The following is a 23088-nucleotide window of genomic DNA, read 5'->3' as shown; positions in this document are numbered from 1 at the left end:
CTGATTTTTAGAAAAGGTTCCAGAAGGTTAGTTATACATCCACTTGGAAATTTTCTTTTTGATATCATTTTTCTACCTGATTATTTTTGATACACCCCTTTTTTGACATTATGATTATTATTATTTAATTTTTTCCTAATTTAGTCCTGTTTTTCCCTCCCTTCTTCCTCCCCCCTCCTTCTTCTTCCCCCCCCCCCCATACCCTCTCTCTTTCTCTTAGCACCTTATCATCACTCTCTGTCTATTTTCTCACATATATATTCAAATATATATTTTATGTGCTTATTTTTTTCATGTGCATGTTTCAAATCTACCTTACCCCTTATTATCTATACACTCTATTTGTCTATATATAATGTTGCGACTCTGTCACTCTTTGTATACTCCTTGTACTCTCTCTGGCCAACAATTTTTGGACACCTACAGACTCTTGTATGTAACCAATCAGATACTGTTTGGAACCCTGTGTTTGCTGCCTATTGTGTAAACATCACACCTTACGATACTCCCTGTATAAGCATTCATTTTTGCATTACTGATGCATGCATTTACTCTGCAACACCATTTTTTCACATTTAATTCTTTTAGAGATTACATGACTGTTATTTTAATATTACTTTTATGGATTTGAAATTGGTTATAATTTTGCTTGTTTTTTTACATCTATATATGTTCATTTGGTTTTAACTCATATATATGTTTTGAGATGTTCATTTAGTATATACCTACACTGATATATTTATTTTGTATGCAGTATTTATGTATTATTTCTGTCATTATATTTGTTTTTATAGACTCCTGAGGAAGGCGCTACGGCGCCGAAACATGGCTGTGTTGAGTCATTTATTCACAATAAAAATCATTATTGTAACTAATTTATATGTCTGCCCCATTGTTTGAATACAGCCTATTTTCCCCACCCCTTTTCTGTTTTCGCTTTTTTGTCCTGTGGGGACCTCCTGTGGGCACCTCCACACTCCATGTGGTTTTTCTCTGACCCATAGAGAAAGAAACAACAGGTTTTAGCAGTCTGCTGAATATGTGCAGAAAAGGAGAGAAAGGAGTCGAAGATGAGGTTACGAGCTGATGAGACGAAGGATATGAGTGTTATCCACAGAAATAGAGAATGCAGGAAGAGGAGAGGTTGGTTTAGGGGGAAAGATAAGAAGCTCAATCTTGGTCATGTTTAGTTTCAGATGGCAGTGAGACATCCAGGCAGCAATGTCAAACAGGCAGGCTGATACTTTGGCCTGGATTCCTGCTGAGATTTCTGGTGTGGAGAGGTAGATCTGGGTATAATCAGTAAGGTTACTGAAAATCATGGGATGAGATCAGAGTACCAAGGGAACACGTATAGATGGAGAAAAGATCCCAGGACAGATACACTAACTGATAGTGGGATAGAAGTGGAGGAGGATCCACCTGAGTACACCCTAAAATTATGATGGGTGAGATAGGAAGAAAACCAAGAAAGAACAGAGCCCTGAAATCCAAGTGAGAACAGCGTATCAAGGAGTAGGCAGTGATCAACATTGTCAAAAAGTAGCAGATAGATCAAGAAGAGGAAACCGAAGAGGAAACCGCCCACCTTCTTTCCTCCTCGAAATGCACCACTTGTTCCTCTGATCTTATCCCCACCAACCTACTTAACACCATCTCTCCTACTGTCACCCCCCCCCTCTCCCCATCTGTCATATCCTCAACCTCTCTTTTTCTCCACTGCAACTGTCCCTGACACCTTCAAGCACGCCGTAGTCACACCACTCCTCAAAAAACCATCACTAGACCCTACCTGTCCCTCCAACTACCGCCCCATCTCCCTCCTACCCTTCTTCTCCAAGATACTTGAGCGCGCCGTTCACAGCCGCTGCCTTGATTTTCTCTCATGCCATCCTCGATCCGCTTCAATCCGGTTTTCGCCCTCTACACTCAACAGAAACAGCACTCACTAAAGTCTGTGTAATGACCTGTTCCTTGCCAAATCCAAAGGTCATGACTCCATCCTCATCCTCCTCGACCTATGCGCCGTGTTTGACACTGTTAATCATGATTTACTTCTTGCCACACTGTCCTCATTTGGGTTCCAGGGCTCTGTCCTCTCCTGGTTCTCCTCTTATCTCTCCCACCGTACCTTCAGAGTACATTATCATGGATATTCCTCCACCCCCATCCCGCTCTCTGTTGGAGTTCCCCAGGGATCTGTTCTTGGACCCCTTCTTTTTTCAATCTACACCTCTTCCCTGGGCTCGCTGATCTCATCTCATGGTTTCCAATATCATCTTTATGCTGACGACACCCAGCTTTATCTCTCCACACCAGACATCACTGCAGAAACTCAGGCCAAAGTATCGGCCTGCTTATCAGACATTGCTGTCTGGATGTCCAACCGCCACCTGAAACTGAACATGGCCAAGACCGAGCTTATCGTCTTTTCACCTAAACCCACTTCTCCTCTTCCCCCACTCTCTATCTCAGTCAATAACACCCTCATCCTCCCCGTCTCATCTGCCCGCAACTTCGGTGTCATCTTCGACTCCTCCCTCTCCTTCTCTGTGCATATCCAGCAGATAGCCAAGACCTTTCGCTTATTTCTCTTTAACATCAGCAAAATTCACCCTTTCCTCTCTGAGCACACCACCCGAACTCTCGTCCATTCTCTCATTACCTCTCGCCTTGACTACTGCAACCTACTCCTCACTGGCCTCCCACTTAACCATCTATCCCTCCTTCAATCCGTTCAGAACTCTGCTGCAAGTCTTATATTCTGCCTGGACCGATATGCTTATATCACCCCTCTCCTCAAGACACTTGCTTCACTGGCTTCCGATCAGATACCGCATACAGTTCAAGTTCTCCTTCTTACCTACAAATGCACTCAGTCTGCAGCCCCTCATTACTTCTCTACCCTCATCTCCCCTTACGTTCCCACCCAAAACCTCCGCTCACAGGACAAATCCCTCCTCTCAGTACCCTTCTCCACCACCGCCAACTCCAGGCTCTGCCCTTTCTGCCTCACCTCACCCTATGCTTGGAATAAACTTCCTGAGCCCTTGCGCCAAGCCCTCTCCCTACCCATCTTCAAATCCTTGCTCAAAGCCCACCTCTTCAATGTTGCCTTTGGCACCTAACCTTTATACCTATTCAGGAAATCTAGACTGCCCCAATTTGACTGCCCCTATTTGACTGACTGTACATTTGTCCTTTAGATTGTAAGCTCCTTGAGCAGGGACTGTCCTTCTATGTTAAACTGTACAGCACTGCGTAACCCTGGTAGCGCTTTAGAAATGTTAAGTAGTAGTAGTAGAATAGAGAACTTTGGATCTGGCCAAGAACAGGACATTGGAGACCTTAGCAAGCGCTGTTTTAGTTGAATGAAGAGGGCGAAAGCCAGATTGAAGTGGATCAAGAATAGCTTGAGATGAAAGAAAGTGTTCAAGTATCTTGGAGAAGAAAGGTAGGAGGGAGATGGGGTGATAGCTGGAAGGACAGGTGGGGTCTAATTAAGGTTTTTTAAGGAGTGGTGTGACTACGGCATGTTTGAAGGCTTCAGGAACAGTCGAGGTGGAAAGTGATAGATTGAGGATATTGCAGATAGAAGGGATAACAGTAGGAGAGATAGTGCTAAGTAGATGGGTGGGAATAGGATCAGAGGAACAGGTAAGTTTGATGCTGTCACTGGTAAGAGAAGCAGGATGTCATCCGCATAGGATAATAGTAGTTCATTAAGTCCCAGGTGTATTGAGGCAAGGGATGAAATAAAGAGATTGAACAGGATAGGTGCGATGGGAGATTCCTGCGGGACAGGAAGTTAGGAGACCAGAAGTTGGAAAGTTGGTTGTTTTTCTTGAGAGAATAAATTTGATTTGAAAGGAATTCGCTGAACCATTTGAACACAGCTGCTGTGTGGTCAACCGCATTGAACGCTGCCAATATATCAAATTGGAGAAGAATTATTTAGTCACCTTTGCACAGATGTTGTTTGACATATGTAGTTAGAACTAGCAGCAATGTTTCCATACAATATGATAATCTGGAGCCAAATTGTGACCAGTGTAAAACAGAAAAAAAGTCCAGATATGAAGAGAGATGTTTACTAACGTATGTTTCTAATACTTTACTAAAAAGGAGTGTGCTTGCCACTGGACGGTAGTTTGCAATTTTCCCATGTCAGGAGGAAGAGAGCAAGACAACAGATAAAGACCTCAAAGGTTATCCAGTCTGCCCAACAGTCACACTCATTATCAAATCTTGATTAAAGCAACAGTGAATGTGATATAAAATACTTGATCATTATCTCTTTTTGGCATTTTTGGAATATAGTCCATAGAAGTCCAACTGGTCCTTTTGTTCAGTTCCAACTACTGAAGTTGCCATTAAAGCCCACTCCAGCCTATCCAAATCCATCTTGTCGTGAGAAGGGCATAGACGGTAAAAATTTACCCGGAGCTGCCTTCATGTTCCAAGTTACTGCAGCTTCCATTGAAGCCCTCTCCAGCCCATCCTAAACTGGATTTTCATTTATGGGACCCAAACCATATAAGATTGTGTAGCACTGGCCTTTGTCCTTCAGTGCCAGAGTAGTCATCTAATCTCCACTAAACATGCAGACACACATGCAATCATCTAAATATTGTTGTTTATACCATTTATTTTCTAATTAAAGGTCCTCTGTGTTCATCCCCTGCCTTTTTGAATTCTGTCATCATTTTTCTCTTTCCTGACATTACTCCTAAGTCTACCACCCCACAACCTCAACTCATGTCCTCAAGTTTTACCCTTTTCCCTTCTCTGAAAATATTTGTTTCTATATTAATACCTTTCAAGTATTTCAACGTCTATATTATATCTGTACTGTCTTTCTTCTCCTCTTCACTCTCTTCTCATACATCTTTTGGTGCAAGCTCATTACCATTTTTGTCGCCATTCTCTTGATTACTTCAACTCTTTTTATATCTTTAGGAAGATATGGGCTCCAAAACTGAACACAATACACCAAGTGGATCCTCACCAACAACTTATACAGGGATATCAACACCTCCTTTTTTCTGTTGGTTACATTTCTCTCTAAATAGCATAGCATCCTTCTGGCTACAACCACTGCCTTGTAACACTGTTTCCTTCAGATACTCAAATACTCAGAGCTTAACTATGTATTGAGTGAATTTGTTTTCTCCTATTATGTAACATGCATTGCTATGTAATTTCAAAAAGCACAAAGACTGGGTAATGTGCAATGAAGAAATAAACAATTGATTCACGTTTTCACGTTCCATTCCAGGATTTTATAAACCTCAATCATATCTCCCCTGAACTGACTCTTCTATAAGCTGAGGAGCCACAACATCCGTAATCTTTCTTACATTGAAGTTGTTATGTCTCCTTAATCATTTCACTTAATCATTTCAATTTTAGAGCTCTGAACCTTTTCTGCTATATGTTTTTTGAGATGTGGGGGTCCAGAATTGCACATAATAGGCCAGTTCTTTCAAATAGTAGAAAGACCAGGGGACACTCAATGAAGTTACATGGAAATACTTTTAAAACAAAAAGGAGGAAATATTTTTCACTCAATGAATAATTAAACTCTGGAGCTCATTGCCAGAGGATGTGGTAACTGCAGTTAGCGTATCTGGATTTAAAAAATGGACAGGTTTCTGAAGGAAAAGTCCATAGTCTGCAATTGAGACAGACAAGGGGAAGCAACAGCTTGACCTGGGATTTGTAGCATGGAAACTTGCCACAATTTGGAATTCTGCCAGGTACTTGTGATCTGGCTTGGCCACTGTTTGGAAACAGTATACTGGGCTAGATGGACCATTGTTCTGACCCAATATGGCTATTCTTATGTTCTTAAACATAGGCACTGAAATAATGAGTGCTATGACAGTATTCTATAGAGGATGCTCTGCATGAATTGACCTTTAGAGAACTTTAGCTGAGTGTGCATTTCACACCTAACTTTGGGCACGAGCATTTACACCTGCTGAAGGTTGATGTAAGTACTGGCATCAAATGAAGGCAATTGTGCGTGCAAATGTAGGTATTCTATAACCTCACAACTATTTTATGGGATTGCCCCTTATCTGTCCATACCCTTCTCATGGACTGGTCTAGCAATGAACCATAGAATCCATTCAGAAGTTAAAACAGTTGCATATAGAAAGTTTGGTAAAAGCGTCATTGAGGACAGCCTCACAGTCCACCAGAGAATCTATGTTGCAGTGAAACAATATACATGCCCTGAGTGTGGTAAAGGCTTTAGGCAGAAGGCAGACCTCACAATACAGAATAAAATCCAAAATAGAGTGAAACCATTTACGTGTTCTGAGTGTGGATAAAGCTTTTGGTTGGAAAGAAAGCCTCACATGGCATCAGAGAATCCACACATGGATGAAGCCATCTACATGCACTGAGGAGGTAAAAGCTTCAGTTGCATTGGGACAGGTAATTAGGAAACGTACACTCTTGCTATGAAGTATGGAAAAATAGCACTCTGGTATTTAAATATATGTAATAAAACCTCCTTTTTATCTCTACATCTGAATTCAAAGCCCAAATCTACTGATAAACAATAGACATAAGGCTCAGATATTATTAAAAAAAAAAAAAATAGAAAGCTTGGCATCAGATAGAATAATGGAAAAGTGACATCCCAGGAAAGCAATAGGGCACCCTAGGGGGCACTGCAGTGGACTTCATAAATGCTCCCAGGTACACATCTCACCATTGCTCCCTTACTTTGCCTGCAAAGCCCCCCCCCCCCAAACCCTCTCAAAACCCGCTACCCCTAACTGTACACCACTACTATAGCCCTTACGGGTGAAGGGGCACCTATATGTGGGTACAGTAGGTTTCTGGTGAGTTTTGGAGGGTTCATAGTTTCCTCCACAAGTGTAACAGGACTGCTTCTACAGCAGTTTGAACTTAGTTAACCTCTATGAATGCTTTCCTGGGACTGGAACCTTTCTTATGGTCTGTATCCTAATGGCTTGATTTTGTTCGTTTTGTATTTGGACGTTTTTTGTTCGAAAATGGACTGAAAAACAAAACATCTGAACCATAAACATTTTTCAAAACAGTATTTTCGCAAGAAAAAGATAGTCTTTTTTGTTGAAAATGACCTTCTTTCCTGTTCAGAATTTGGACGTTTTGTGTAAAATGTCCAAATTCAGATTTAGATGTCATATCGAAAATGCCCTCCACTTGACCTACTGATACTCAGTGGCTACCAATGATGATCAATATTAGCCCACTATTTGTTGCAGCACCACAACTAGTTTACTTGCTTGGATCCAAGAAATCCTAGAGCTTCCACTTCACCCGTGACATTTATGACTCACTTTCAAGACACCTATTCTTGAGAAATCCAATCTGATTTCATATTTCAGACACGGACCTGACTGAAGGCAGTCTGTGGTGTTAGACAGTTGACCACAAATACATGTAACTCAGATCTTGTACAAGCTCTACCAGTGAACAGACCATAGGGACCACACCAGAGCCCTGGTAAGCCCTTGAAAGAGGCAAAGTTCAAATTTTAAATTTTAAATACTCCATATACACATCACCCGGTCTTTATAAATGTCATCTCAACATTTCACCTAAACATCTAAAACAGAATTACCTCCCCACACCAATCAAAATATACATGATTCTATTTATTCAATGCAGAGGTATGGGTGTAAGTACCTCATTAGATAAGCACTCAATGGCATAGTCCATTCTGAGTGCCTACTACATAGTGCAGTCCTTCATCCAACACATCCTGGACACATAGGAGCCGGTACCTCAACTGAGATCCCATGCCCCTTTGTGCTGGACTGTCAAACAATCAAGATGTTACCGAACTGGACAAGACATGTTTAATGCCCCAGGGGCGGCCCTGACAGAAACCAGACATTCCATCTCAAAGTACAGCATCTTGACCAAATTGAATTAATATGGGATCCCTAACCATTTTTCCATTAACTCAGGTTATTGAAGCAAACTGTATACAGAATCATCCTGATAAGAAACAGTGTCCCTCAAATTCAAGACACGTGTGGCCAAGAAGACAGGAACTCAGTCCACTATTCATTGAACCCTGTATCATCATTCTTGCTCTCCACCAGCTTAGTTCCCACTACAAGTGGTATGAAGTACCTAACTTCTAATAGTTAAACAATCTAATAAATGTTGTTCCCAGTTATACCATGGCACAGCTCTTCCTCTCTTCAATGTTATTCCCACATTAACAGGTTCTCTGTAACCTTTGATATATTACACATTTTCTTGCATCATTTCTTTAACTGGCAATCATAAATATTAACCTCAACCTTTCGCCATTACAAATTATCCAAACAAATTATCAACTTTCTTGAATCTCAGGAACGTTTTACAGTTAAAACAGTTGGCAATTTTCTTTGACAACATTCTATACTATCTCTCATTATACATCTTAACCTTTTTGTTAATAAAGCCACAAATTCTGAAACATGTTTTACATTACAACACGTCTTCATTTTCTTATAATAATTTCTGTTCAATCATTCCATGGGTGACGATGAATCTCCCCTCAAGATCAGAGTTATCTAGCACTCAGTTTCTTCTTACTAAACATGCCTTTTAATTTCAGTATATTTGTACTCTTCTTTTATACAATCCAAGTTTTCTGTCAGTATTTTCCAGCACAAAAGATTTCATTCTTACTTCAACCAGGACCCCTTCTTTTTCTTTTCTTTTAATTATAAATGTCTTGTTTGTTATTCTTCCTTCATAAGTTTGCTTTCTGGATGCTGTAAATGAATCCCATACTGTTCATTTCTAAAGTTCTTCCTCTTCCTTCGCTCTTTCCCATCGATAAATTCTTTTGTAAGAAGGTACAACTTCTGTTCATTTTCTCATGAAAGAGTGACACTGATCATTAAACTCCAACACAAAACCTTCTTTAAACTCTGTAAAAATATCAACTGGTACAGATTTTTCTTTCTGCTACATTTCCTTCTATACCAAGAAAACTTTGTTCCTTCATTTTGAAAACTGCACTCACTTCCTTTCTGTAAATTCTTTCCCATCTCTGCTTTTTCATTAATATTTACCAATGTCTCCAAGATTTTCTTTGTCACAGACAGTTTTCTTCTCCTTTGGTTTTTTTCTTTCTTATCAATAAATCTCCTTTCTTCTTCCTCTCCACTTTTATTTCATTTTCTCCTTTTGTTGCTTAATCATGAGTGTCACAGCTTCTTTTTTCTGCTTTCAACTCATATTGACTGATTTCTTTTTCCTTTGTCATATTTACACCGTTCATCTTCTCATCCACCCTGAAGTAACAAACCTCCTCCTTGTCTAATTCACACTTATTTCTCTCTGGCTTGCCTTCAGCATCCGTACATCCTTCCTCCACTTTTTGAAGAAGGTTTCCATTTTCTTCCACAATATTCAAACTGTTCTCGGCATACTGCTCCTCCTCAGTGAGGCCTTTCTCTGTCTCCTGAGGTTCCACCCGGCCAGAAGAAAGTTCTTCTGATTTTTGCTATTGACTCTCCTCCTGTAATTTCTCTTTCTCAACAGGGTTTTCATTCTTCTGTTCTCTCTCTGGGGCAATATTCTCTACAGCTGTGATTTCAGTATATTGTATTTCCTCCTCTGATGTATACAAGCAAAAATCTTCTTTGGTTGAAGAGATTTTATGCATTTGTTCTTCTTTCGCATTTTCTTCAGGTTCAACTGACAAAACTTCCTCAGTCAGACACCTGTTTCAGCTCTTCTTTTGTCCCTTCTACTTTACTCTCAGACTTCTTTGAAAGATTCCAACTTTGAATAAGTTCTTCGCTGTTCTTTATCCATTTTCTCTCTTTTCTTTCAATTGCAAGAGTTTCTCTTTCCACTGTGCAGAGTGTTTTCTCAGTTCTTCATCCTGCCGTACATTCCATGAGAGATGACAATATCCTTCAGAGTCTTGACTTACTTTGTACTGCTCCTCTAAATTTGAGCTCAATTTTCTCATACTCACAGGGTATTTTTGAGCATAGGAATCCTCTTGTTCTATTCACCTCCATCTACAATTCCAACTTATATGTCCCTCCTCTCCACAATTATAACAGATGATCAGCTTCTTGCTGTTCAGATCATTCTGGCACTGAAATCCTTTATTCCTTTCAGGGTAACTCCACTGATATTCTTCCCTCCTGCTTCTTTTCCAGCCATATTCCTCTTCTGCATCACCTCCTTCCAATTCAAATCTGCTATTAGTTGAATTGAGGAACACTTTTCACGTCCCCATTTTTGTCTCTGAATAACCTGCTCCAAATTGTTCCTAATATTTTGCATGGCTAAACCACCAGTCATCTTCCATTTCCAACTGTGAAATCTTCACTCTTGGAGAGACACATGAATCACCCAGGAATAATTAACATAAACTCATTAAAGTTATTCAGTCTTACATCATATATTCCCAACAATCACAATTTTGTTCCACTTCTCAGAATTCAAAATTCAAATTTTGAATTCTAAACCCTAATCCTGTCCATGATGCCACTTGTAGATTCCCTGGTGGTGAGGTTTTAGAATGAGTGGTAAGATGTTGTAATCATGGTGTATGGGTTTCCACACTAAACTCCCATCACTCAGGAAACTTACAGGAAAAATTGAGGAAAATATGTAGTATAAATGTTATATGATGTTATGATTTTGGCTGAGGGGGAGGGGGGGACGTCTCTTCTGATTGGCTGCCAGGGTTTGTGCTTACGTCAGGGGATAGTACTTTGGCCTGCAGCTGAAGAGTTCCTCTGCTTTTTCGTTATTTACGCTTGGTGGTAACTGGAAAGCCTGATAGTTTTCTCTCAGAACGAGCTCTGGGTTCTGACAGGGATCTGTGTTTGTGTTAGAGTTTTCTTTTCCTTCCCTCTGGGTTAGCTGCTGCTGTGTGTGTGTGTGTGTGTAGCTCTGTAATCAGGGTCAGCTGCTCGTTTGTTTAGTGGGGGATGGGCATTGCTCAGCCTCTGGGGCTCTGGGCTGAGTGAGAGCCTTATCTCCTTTGTTTGTTTGTTTTAAGGATTTCACTTCCCAGGCCTGCTGGCTCAGTGAGTTTAACCCTTTGTGTAATGTGTGTATTGTGTTCCTGCTTCTGCCAGTGTGTTTGTTCTATGGGCTCTGCTCCCTCTCCGGAAGGGAAGCTTCTCTCTGATTGTTTGTTGATTTATGGAACTCTCTCTCTCTCTGCTGGTTCTACAAGCTTAACCCTTTGTGTTCTGTTTGCCTCTGTCTACAGTGGGTTTGAGGCAAAGGCTTTCTGCCTTCCTTTTGTGTCTGGTTCCTCTGGCTTCTGCCTGGGGCTTCCTACCCTGGTGGGGGGGGGGGGGTTGCTGTGTTAGTTCCCTGTCCTGCGCTAGTCCCCTGGGTGGGCGTGGCCCACTCTGGTCCTTTGTTTCTCCCTCTACGCTATTGCTGGTGTTCAGCGCGTGTCTGGCATCTTGGGGTCCTGGGGGGGGCCCTCTGGGTTCTTTCACCCCTCCCTGTGTGTGTCTGGGTTCCCGTTCGGCCCACAAGAGTGGCTCTGTGTGCGTGGGTTCCGGTTCGGCCACAACGCCCACCTGTATGCCTATTTCCCTTCTTCCTGAGGGACTGTGGGGAGGGGTAGCTTAGGGGTATTGGGTAGCTGGGGTGTGTGGTGGTGGGTCGGTCTCCCCTTGGCCTGGGTTGGTGCCCTGCTGGCCTCAGTCAGGGCCCAAGGGCTCATGACCAACCCAATGGATTACATATGATGTGCAATACAAAATGGTAAAATAATTTCCTCTGATGTTTTCAGATCTTAAGAGTGATGATGGTATTGCTCTTTCTGTGCTTCAGCTTCTCTGTCACAGTAAAGCTATGCTATAATCAAGCTCTTTCACATATTCACAACTTTCTCCTTCACACATACAGAGCCCCTGTCACACAGGTCAGATCCCCTCTGTATCTTCAGTTCCTCTCACAACTGTCAGGACAGCTGTTGTCAAGTGTGACAGTGACTTGGAGTCCCCAACTGACCTTCAGCGGCCAATCAGAACCCACTACAACAAACTTCTAAAAGCATGGAACCTAACTGAAAAGTTTAAGGTCTGCATCTTGGACCCATAGAAAGCAATGAAAAAATTCATATTTTTAAATATTAATAATTAAATACCAAAAGCACTCAAATTTGCCATGCTGCCATAGCACATCTTTTTCCACGACCTTCCGTTTTTAGATTTCAAAACCACCCATTTTAAAAGATATCACAAACTTTTCTCAAATAAATCATATTAAAATTACTCAAATTCCACTTTTCACATTTCCAACAAATAAAACTGAGTCCCAGTTCCCCTCTCCATCGAGGACAATTCACAAAAATAATTTTTAAACTTCCTAGATGGCTCAAACCATTACCCTGGGACTATGATTACCCCATAAAATACACTTTTCTCCTAAAACCATTCCCCTAGTTTTCAAAAAAAGGTTCTTAGAAATCCACACATATCAAAAATGTACACAAAAAAATTAACCCTTTTAATACTGGATTCCCATAACCTACGCTGACCAAAATAAAACTCCCCAAAATTATTTAAAATAAATCTAATATCAGAACCTGTCCCCTAGAGAACCAAAGGCACCCTGACAATAAAAAATAAAAATTTTAAAATAATTCTAGAAAGCCCAACAGCAAAACACCCAGAAAGAGCCAAAAAAAAAACCCAAATCAAGGTCAGAAGACCTCTTATCTTGGTCCCTTAAAGCCCACTAGGTGGTTCAAATTCTTCTTCGGGGTCCCGGTAGACCCCTGGTGCTCCTCCCATTTTCTGAGGTGCAAGGTCACAAAAGGCCTGTAACTCCAGAGGAGCATCTCATAAATTGAGTCCCTGGCTTTCTTACGGCCTACTGTGACCCTCCAGTGTTCTATTGAGCATACGCGAAAGTTCACACATGCTCAGAACCCTCCCGGCTCCAAAGCAGGCTCAGGCAGGGGATTTTCCTGCCTGCCTGCTTCCTCCGGAGCTCATTCAATGGTCCAGCGGCAACACAAATGGATGAGTTTGGATGCCGCCAGACCTTGAAGAGCCCCAGAGCCCCCCAGCCCCAGTAATTTTGTCACTGGCCACCAATGAAAGGTAGAATGGGCCCCAACATGGCCCAAAGATCGGGAACACTCCCGAAAACCCCAGACCCTAAAAGGGTCCCAGAAAATAAAACAGATGGACCTCAGAGCAGCCCCCAGTCCGGTAAATAGATTGCAGGGACCACCCTGGAACCAAGGTAAGCCCCTGAATGGGGCAAGCTTCATATTTTAAATTTTAAATACCCATTTACACTAGATAACTGAAAGTGAGCAAATAGAGCCAACAATTGTTCAAATTGGCCATGCTATTGCTTAACAGTGTGCCCAATTGCTCAATAATGAGCACTGTTGTTCTATAACACGTGATATTATTGAACAGGCACACATACCTTGAATTCTATATATGGCAAGTACCAGAGCCATAGCGAGGGGAGCTGACACTCGGGGCGGGTCGCCGCTGCGCACCCCCCCCCCCCCCGGGTGCAGCACGGTGCACCCTCCTCCCGCTGGAGCGCACCCCCCCCCCCCCCGGAGCGCATACCTCCCCCCCGGAGCGCATACCTACGGCGAGGGACGGGCGGGAGGGCCGATCCACCCCGACTACAAGTTGCTGGGGTATGTCGGCTCCACGCTGGTTCACTGCTCTCTCTGAGGGCAGTGCACCAGCACAGAGCTGACACCCCCCCAGCGGCGTGCACCCAGGGCAGACCGCCCCCCCCCCTTCCTACGCCACTGGCAAGTACACTTGCACATGCAAATCAGCATGCATAGCCAACTTGTATATGCAACTTAATTGATTAATGAGGCAATCAGCACCAATAATTGGTAGCTAACAATCAATTATTGGCCTTAATTGGGAGTTGGGCATATATCACATTCTATAATGATGTGCATGTAACTCCAGAAGCAAGTAATTTCAAGGGGGGTGCTTAGGAGAGTTTCAGGGTTTTCATATCAGTTACAAACCTAGTTATAGAATAAGCCCAATTTACACCCCATTATAGAACAGCCCAATTCACATCTAATTTAGGCTTGGGGCATGGACAACTAGTTTCAGCAGGTGTAAATGCAAGCGCCTTAAATTTGACACTTAAGTGACAATTTAGGCACTTAAGCGCAATTCTATAAAGTGTGGACAGAAAGGGCATATTATTTGAGCAATACTGTGCACTATTTGAATAACAGAGCAGACTATTTTATACCATAGGGTACACTATTGATGACATTGAATCAGAAATATTTTAAAAAAAAAACCTTGAATAAGACACTCAATCTAGTAAACAATACAGGAGTCTAAAAAAATGGAAATTTAAAGAAAACACCTGTATAAACAACAACAACAAAATCTAGCAAACCACACAGGAAACTAAAAAATGGACATTTTTGATCTGCATATCCTTACTAAGTTGTAGGTGTGTAAATTTAGTTAAATTTGAACCTTAAAGGTTAGGCTGCTAAGCTTAGTTGAGAATAGGGGCCCTAGGCTCCAATATTTGGGTACATTTTTAAAAATCAGCCTTTCAACATTGTTATATGTTTTATATCAACATACATAATACTTTGGATTCTATAAAGTTGAGCAGTGTACAATAGTCAAATAAAACCAGGAGGAAAGAAACTACAAAATACAAGGGAAGTAAAGAAGAAAAAGGAAAAAAAGAGCATTCAAATAAAATAAAATGAAATGAAAATCAATATAGAGTAAAAATTAAATTAAGTAAATTAAGTAGGCTGTATCTCCAATCCTGGACCCCAGGGAAGGTAACAAAGGGAGTGGATAGTTTAAGCAGGTGGCTTAAATTGACCCAATAATTGTTCAGAATCGAGGGTTAGTGGGAGGGCACATGAGACAAATGGACCAGAGGGATAGAAAGGAGGGAGACAAAGAGAGAATGGAGAAGATGAGAAGTGTTGTAGGAAGAAATGAGAGTGTGAGGTAAGAAGGGGTGCAAAAAGGAAGGGCCTTAAATGCCAGAGCAAGGAGTTTAAATTGAATTGAAATCTGACCTTGGTGAATGTGCTGTCCCACGTCATCACCTTTTCATAGATAGTAAATTCCTGCTCTGGTGGAGCATAAGGGTTGTAACTTCCAACAATTTCATTAATCTGTGTCCCATCAGGTAGGAACACTGAGCTTAAAATATCATAACCAATGGCGAGATCACCATTCTCATCAAAAAAGATTTCCTCACCCAGAGCGTTCTTAAAGTGGAGGTTCTTCAGATAATGATGAAGCTAATGAAAAAGAGAAAAACATTTTTTAGTGAAGCTCACTGCAGGGATACACTTCTAACTTCAAGCACGTGCAAACAGACATGTTTTAATTTGGAAGCAACATTAGGGTGGACCTTATTTTTGAAGAGGGTCCCTTGTCATGGAATGGCCGCCAAGGTGTCACTACCATTGGCAGTGTTTATGATATATGTGTAGGGCTAGATTTTATTTATGCCGCCTAAAAAATCAGTGCTGAAAAAAATACACTTAGTAGTATTCTATAAAGTGTGCCAACTTTGTCTAAAGTTCAGCATGTTTTTAGACTATGCCTAATGCCTGACCCTGTGACTAAATGTACACCTAACTTAGGTGCAGAGCAGGTATATTCTATAACACTGCATATAAGTTTTAGGAATATCCATGACCCAACCTTGATCATCCTCCTTTTGAGATCCGCATGGAAGAATGTATATATTACTTTATAAAATACGCTTAGCAAGTCTGCACATAAATTCTAATTATTGCCTATTAGTTTCATTAATTGCTTGATAGGGTCCATTTATTGGTGCTGAATGATTGTTAATTGAGTTATGTGTACAACTCAACCGCCAAAATTGTGCATGTAAATTTACTCGTGAAACCAAAAAGGAGTGGGAATGTAAACCAGGCTTATCCAAAAACTGGAACCAGACAACAAGTATATTAATAATCAAACATACAAAGTTTATTAATATTTTTGTAAAAATGACTCAACACAATGTTGTGTTTCGGCCTGGTGGCCTACATCAGGATTCTTGTATCCGTAGTGAAAATAACACTCATGAATTGATGATATAAAATTTTCTCAAGCTTCAATCAATAAATGAAAGTCTTGAGACAAAAACATAGAGTTAGTCTTGAGAAAGACCGTTGTGAATGTGCCGTCTGTCTACCACGCTCACGCAGATCCCAGTGACAGGCGGTACATTCACAACGGTCTTTCTCAAGACCAACTCTATGTTTTTGTCTCAAGACTTTCATTTATTGATTGAAGCTTGAGAATATTTTATATCATCAATTCATGAGTGTTATTTTCACTACAGATACAAGACTCCTGATGTAGGCCACCAGGCTGAAACACAACGTTGTGCCGAGTCATTTTTACAAAAATATTAATAAACTTTGTATGTTTGATTATTAATATACTTGTTGTCTGGTTCCAGTTTTTGGATAAGCCTGGTTTACATTCCCACTCCTTTTTGGTTTCACTTTTTACTCCGTGGGTTCTATTGAGTTCTCCACGTACATGGATTCTCTGTAAATTTACTCACCATGAATAGAATCTGGGGGGTAATATGTACTGTTTTATTTCAATAAACATTTACCCTGCTGTTTACTAAGCTGTGTTAGCAGCTTCCATGCGCTAATGCTGACAAAGCCCATTCACTTTGAATGGGCTATGTCAGCATTGCCATGCTGCAGCCGTTAGTGTGGCTTAATAAACAAGGGGATTAATTTAAATAAAAGGCTTATGTTTAATGTTTCCATTTGCTATGCTGTTTATCATAAGCAGTTCTAAGAGCTTAACACAAAAACATGAAATCTATTATATAATCATTGAAAAGAATGCAGTAAATCATTAGAACAGTTCTCATTCACACAAAATAAGCAGAAGATCACAATGAATTAAGAAGGTGCTGAATCCCTAGTCTACCCGTCACCCCATGCCATTATCTAATTCAAAATAATGAGTTTTCAGATGGATTTTAAAATAAGCAAATGATAGTTCTGACTAGATATATGATAGAAAAGCATTCCAGAGCACTGAAGCTAAAAAGGCTGAGTTCCTCATCGATTCATAATGTGGTAACTCAGTCAGCTGTGAACAGATTGGCTTTGCCTACGTTTCTTCTTTTACTTTCATTTCTCTATCCTACAATTATAAAAGTGTAATTTTTGCTGTAATAATTTAATGTAATTTTTCTGCCAGTCAGGAAGTGCAATATATCAAGTTGAAGAAATCATAAACCATAAAAATACTTCTACACCTCTAATGTTTTGTGATGCTTCCTCTTTGCAGGTGTTTTTGCTACTGTTTTACTGGTACTGGGTCTGAGGAAAGGACAGAAGTTTAACAGCCAAGTGATCATTCACACTCTTCCAATACCTGCTCTATATTTGGAGGTGGGGGGGGGGGGGGTTCTTCTTTACCACTTAGCATTCACATTTTGAAAACCTCTTCAGCAAATACAGTGGGGGAAATAAGTATTTGATCCCTTGCTGATTTTGTAAGTTTGCCCACTGACAAAGACATGAGCAGCCCATAATTGAAGGGTAGGTTATTGGTAACAGTGAGAGATAGCACATCACAAATTAAATCCGGAAAATCACATTGTGGAAAGTATATGAATTTATTTGCATTCTGCAGAGGGAAATAAGTATTTAATCCCTCTGGCAAACAAGACCTAATACTTGGTGGCAAAACCCTTGTTGGCAAGCACAGCGGTCAGACGTCTTCTGTAGTTGATGATGAGGTTTGCACACATGTCAGGAGGAATTTTGGTCCACTCCTCTTTGCAGATCATCTCTAAATCATTAAGAGTTCTGGGCTGTCGCTTGGCAACTCGCAGCTTCAGCTCCCTCCATAAGTTTTCAATGGGATTAAGGTCTGGTGACTGGCTAGGCCACTCCATGACCCTAATGTGCTTCTTCCTGAGCCACTCCTTTGTTGCCTTGGCTGTATGTTTTGGGTCATTGTCGTGCTGGAAGACCCAGCCACGACCCATTTTTAAGGCCCTGGCGGAGGGAAGGAGGTTGTCACTCAAAATTGTACGGTACATGGCCCCATCCATTCTCCCATTGATGCGGTGAAGTAGTCCTGTGCCCTTAGCAGAGAAACACCCCCAAAACATAACATTTCCACCTCCATGCTTGACAGTGGGGACGGTGTTCTTTGGGTCATAGGCAGCATTTCTCTTCCTCCAAACACGGCGAGTTGAGTTCATGCCAAAGAGCTCAATTTTTGTCTCATCTGACCACAGCACCTTCTCCCAATCACTCTCGGCATCATCCAGGTGTTCACTGGCAAACTTCAGACGGGCCGTCACATGTGCCTTCCGGAGCAGGGGGACCTTGCGGGCACTGCAGGATTGCAATCCGTTATGTCGTAATGTGTTACCAATGGTTTTCGTGGTGACAGTGGTCCCAGCTGCCTTGAGATCATTGACAAGTTCCCCCCTTGTAGTTGTAGGCTGATTTCTAACCTTCCTCATGATCAAGGATACCCCACGAGGTGAGATTTTGCGTGGAGCCCCAGATCTTTGTCGATTGACAGTCATTTTGTACTTCTTCCATTTTCTTACTCTGGCACCAACAGTTGTCTCCTTCTCGCCCAGCGTCTTACTGATGGTTTTGTAGCCCATTCCAGCCTTGTGCAGGTGTATGATCTTGTCCCTGACATCCTTAGACAGCTCCTTGCTCTTGGCCATTTTGTAGAGGTTAGAGTCTGACTGATTCACTGAGTCTGTGGACAGGTGTCTTTCATACAGGTGACCATTGCCAACAGCTGTCTGTCATGCAGGTAACGAGTTGATTTGGAGCATCTACCTGGTCTGTAGGGGCCAGATCTCTTACTGGTTGGTGGGGGATCAAATACTTATTTCCCTCTGCAGAATGCAAATAAATTCATATACTTTCCACAATGTGATTTTCCGGATTTAATTTGTGATGTGCTATCTCTCACTGTTACCAATAACCTACCCTTCAATTATGGGCTGCTCATGTCTTTGTCAGTGGGCAAACTTACAAAATCAGCAAGGGATCAAATACTTATTTCCCCCACTGTATACTGTCAATATCTGATACTTCTGATAGATTTTCCTGAAACAATGATCCATCAGTATATGTATCTCTCAAAAGCTGCTCCATGACCTTCTCAGCAGACAGTAGAGGTTGCCCCCAGCTCCACTCTGTTGGCTTTACATGTTGCTGGACTCGTTTTCTCACCCTGTGTTGCCTCTGGCTTCCTTCACATCTATGTAAAGAAAGGAGCAAAAAAACTAGCCTTTCATAGGTGCACTAGAAGCTGCAGATGTCTGTCCTCTATTCTTTACAACAATCTCTCTTAGACTTCTAGTAAGCTTCTGCAGAAGTAGACTATTCTCTTGGTTCCTCCCTGTAATGCTACTGCTGGACCTAGATCATAAGTACATAAGACTTAGCCTACTGGGTCAGAACAAGGGTGTATCTAGCCCAGTATTCTGTTTCCAACAGAGGTCAGTTCAGGTTATAAGTACCTGGCAGAGTCCCCAAAAATGGGAAGATTCTGTGCTACTTACTCCTATGGATAAGCAGTGGCCTTCCCAGGTCTATCTTAATAACAGTTTATGGACTTTTCCTCCAGGATTTTATTTAGACCTTTTTTAAACACGCCTACATTAACTCTGGTTTGTTCAACCTCTCCCATCCCTTGGGCTGTGTCTAAGCTGAAAATAAATGCAATGAATACAGATTTGATTCAAACTAGCATTTTTTCATCTGGTTTGTTAAAAAATATAGAAAGTGCAAATGCCCTAAACAGTTGCACATTAACTTTCTTCCAAACAATAACTGTACATGCCTAATACATTTACAAGTATAAAGAAGAGATTTACCACTGGGCACAACGATGGTAAAATCCTTTTCCTCAGAATAAGCTCAATTTACCAGTACCTTCTCTCACATTCCTCTCAATCAGTTTCTAACCTAGTCAGTCACTTTGATAGCCCAATCCAAGGGTACTTAGTTTATTTAGTATTCATTTTTGTAGAACTGTGTCAAAGGCTTTGCTAAAATCTAAATATACTGTATCTAGTGCTCTCCCTCAATCCAACTGTCTGGTCACTCAGTCAAAGAAATTAATTAGATTTGTCTAACAAAACCTGCTTCTACTGAAACTTTTTTGCCTCAAGTTCTGTAAACCATTGGATTCTAAAAACATTACTATTCTTTTTAAAGAGCATTTCATTCATTTACTTACTACAAAAAGTCAGACTTACTGGCCTGTAGTTCCCAACCTCTTCCTTAGTTCCACATCTGTTCTTTTTAAGTCCTCCAGGAGCACTCCCGTTTCTACAGAAGCATTGAAAAGGTCAGTCAGTGAAGCTACAAGAACTTCTCTAAGTTCCTTCAGTACCCTCGGATATATACCTTCCAGCCCCATCACTTTGTCCACCTTGGTTTAGCCAGCTCCTCACAAACACAGTCCTCTGAAAGTCATTCATGGACTACCACCCCTCCATTCTGTAAATTCTAAGGGCCCCCTTTGCTCCCCCGGCATATTCTTCTCCAGGGACAAAGGGTCTGCACTTCCACTATCTGTTGGGCTGCCTGTCTACATTGTTTTGATATTGCATCCCATCCCAGTAATATTTCTGCTGTGGAGGTACCAGAAGGCCTAACACCAGGATATTGTCCATGATCATGGTCTTGTGTCTATCAGGATGTGAATGAACTCTTGGTTATCTGTGTACCCAAAACGTATTGTATTAAATGTAACAGTGTATTGTACAGACAATGAGTGTCAATTGTATTTTGTAGATTCGTTAGTAGAATAAAAGAGAAGTGAGGAATAGACAGAAATTAAGACAAACATAGTTTTAGGAAGATAAGTACATTTTATTTCTTACCCAAAGACAAGTCTTCAAGTTGGTACAAATTACAGATTTAGTCTGACAGCTCACCCCAAGTAGGGTCTTCAGTTCGGTACAGATTCTGGAGGTAACCGGACAGAGCTTCGCTGCTTCCAAGGTGTCGACGAAGGACTCCTAAATTAAGCCAAATTCTCCCTTCTTTTATACCCTCACATCTCAATAGAAGTCTATGGCAGGACCTATTTTGGACCTATTTTTTTTCAAATATTTCTCAATTTCTTAGATCATACTTTCATATCCGGCCACCTGTTCTGTACCCAACTCTTTTCCGTTCTAGCTATTTCTACAGATTGCCACATTTTCCGGTACTGTCAACATGTTTTTGGAACACGTTGTTTTTCTCGCTCAAAATATCTTTATCAGTTTCACATCTTCCTTTAGCAATATCTTTAACATCTGATGATCTCTGTACCATCTTATACAAAAATAAGCTCCATTTTAAAAACCACATTTTATCCATTTTATCTTTCATTCTTTCATTATAGGTGCTATATTCTATTACCAAGTTGTACCTGTTTGTGTCAAGACTCATTGTTCTGATCTGCTTTCTGCAGATTCTCAAATATAAAATCATTTGTTTGTTATCTGGCCTTGTCAGTACTTTTTCTGTTGTTTTAGGCCGTGTGGCTTTGCACACCTCTATTCCAGTGGTGGGTCTGAAGCCAGGCCATATATTAACATTCCCCTCTTCACCCTATCCCATAGGGTGACACCAGGGTAAATGTACCATGGTACCATCCATTCCAGAAGGTATTCTGTAAGGCCGTCTATTTTTCTGAGTCTTAATGTAAACCGGCACAGTCAGATGTATTTGGTTTTAGATTATTGGCACCACTTCAATTATTTCAATCCTCTTATCTACATTTGTGGTTATACTAAGATTTATAGTTACTATGTTAATATTTTTCTTCAACCCTTTAATATGCAGGTTTTAACTTATTCTTACCTATGTGAGTATATTTTGTTATCAATCATAAATTCTACATTTGTATACATTTGCATAGACATTTTGCTCATGTATCACATCATCTTATAAAGCGTTATATGGTTATATTATATCCCTGTGTGCTTTTTCCTGATTATACAGTTGCAGACATCTCTCTAGTGTCTCTAGCAGTTGCATAGCGATTGGTCCTTCTCAGAGGGAGATAGTCCAATGTGTTATCTCCTGTGGTGTTGGGAAGGAGATTTTCATACAGGGCATACTGTCCTGCTGTCGTCTTTTTCATTATTGCAGTTTCAATTAAGCGTTCTACTAAGCCTCTAGCACAAGGGATTATGCAACATCCTACTAGTACAAAAATTGCTACCACTATAATTATAGTAGTGGCTGCTGAAATGATAAATGTCTTCCATTTACCAAAAGCTTTATCCATCCAACCAGTCCAGGATGTGTCAACACCAGAGTTCTCCGCCAATTCTTGTGACAGTGAGGTTAAGCCTTCCAAAGCTCTGGTGATTGATCCATCTGGAGCAGTATTGTTGGGGATAAAGGTGCAACACTGTGTACCTATTTTCCGGCACACTCCGCCCTCCGATGCTAAAATCTGGTCAAGAACTAATCTATTTTCTAACGTCATTCTGCTGGTGGCGTCTAATTGTGCTGCAATTCCTTGAACTGCATCCCTGGTATAATTAACAAATCTCTGCTGGTTGTAATATATATAGTTTATCCAGTCTACGTTCTTATTTATAGTCGCCCACCAAAAGAAGGCTGATTCGAATCCTGCAGCTATTTGGTTTCTGGCTTTGAACTCATCAGGAACCCCTCTTGGAACTCCAATTGCATCTATATAGACCCGATCATCAAAAGATCCAGGCATTGCATTTCTCTTCACTCGTGAGGAAGAGCTGCTATGAGGAGGGAGCAAAGATGCTATTATAATTGGAATTACCAATTTGACTAAGGCACATCTGCCTGTCCAACTTCTGTGAAGTGTGTGGTGGATAGTACGAGTTCCACAATACCACCATACATCTGCTCTAGCTTGTGAAAAGTCTGTGAGATTTAGATTTCGCAGAGTTCCTTTTTGTAGGGTTGTGTTACAATTGGTCAAATTTCCCAGAAACCGTGTATTCTTCACCCCATATCGTTCCAGACATGTATGATATCTGGTAGCAGGATCTGGAATCCTGAATGCGGGTGGAACCCTC

The 23088-nt window shown here is 41.0% G+C and overlaps 1 protein-coding gene across 1 annotated transcript in view; it reads right to left on the bottom strand.

Annotated features, from left to right (window-relative positions):
- LOC115464466 (vomeronasal type-2 receptor 26-like) overlaps positions 1–23088 on the bottom strand; it is a 68505-nt gene that overhangs the window by 16338 nt on the left and 29079 nt on the right. Inside the window, exon 4 of the mRNA XM_030194844.1 lies at positions 15059–15286. Within this exon, the coding sequence (XP_030050704.1) occupies positions 15059–15286 (228 nt within the window). The remainder of the gene's footprint in view (positions 1–15058; positions 15287–23088) is intronic.

The sequence above is a fragment of the Microcaecilia unicolor genome, chromosome 3, assembly GCF_901765095.1.
Source record: "Microcaecilia unicolor chromosome 3, aMicUni1.1, whole genome shotgun sequence".
Taxonomy (NCBI): Eukaryota; Metazoa; Chordata; class Amphibia; order Gymnophiona; family Siphonopidae; genus Microcaecilia; species Microcaecilia unicolor.
Note: the sequence above shows the minus strand (reverse complement) of the source record. Positions and strands in the feature narration are given on the sequence as shown.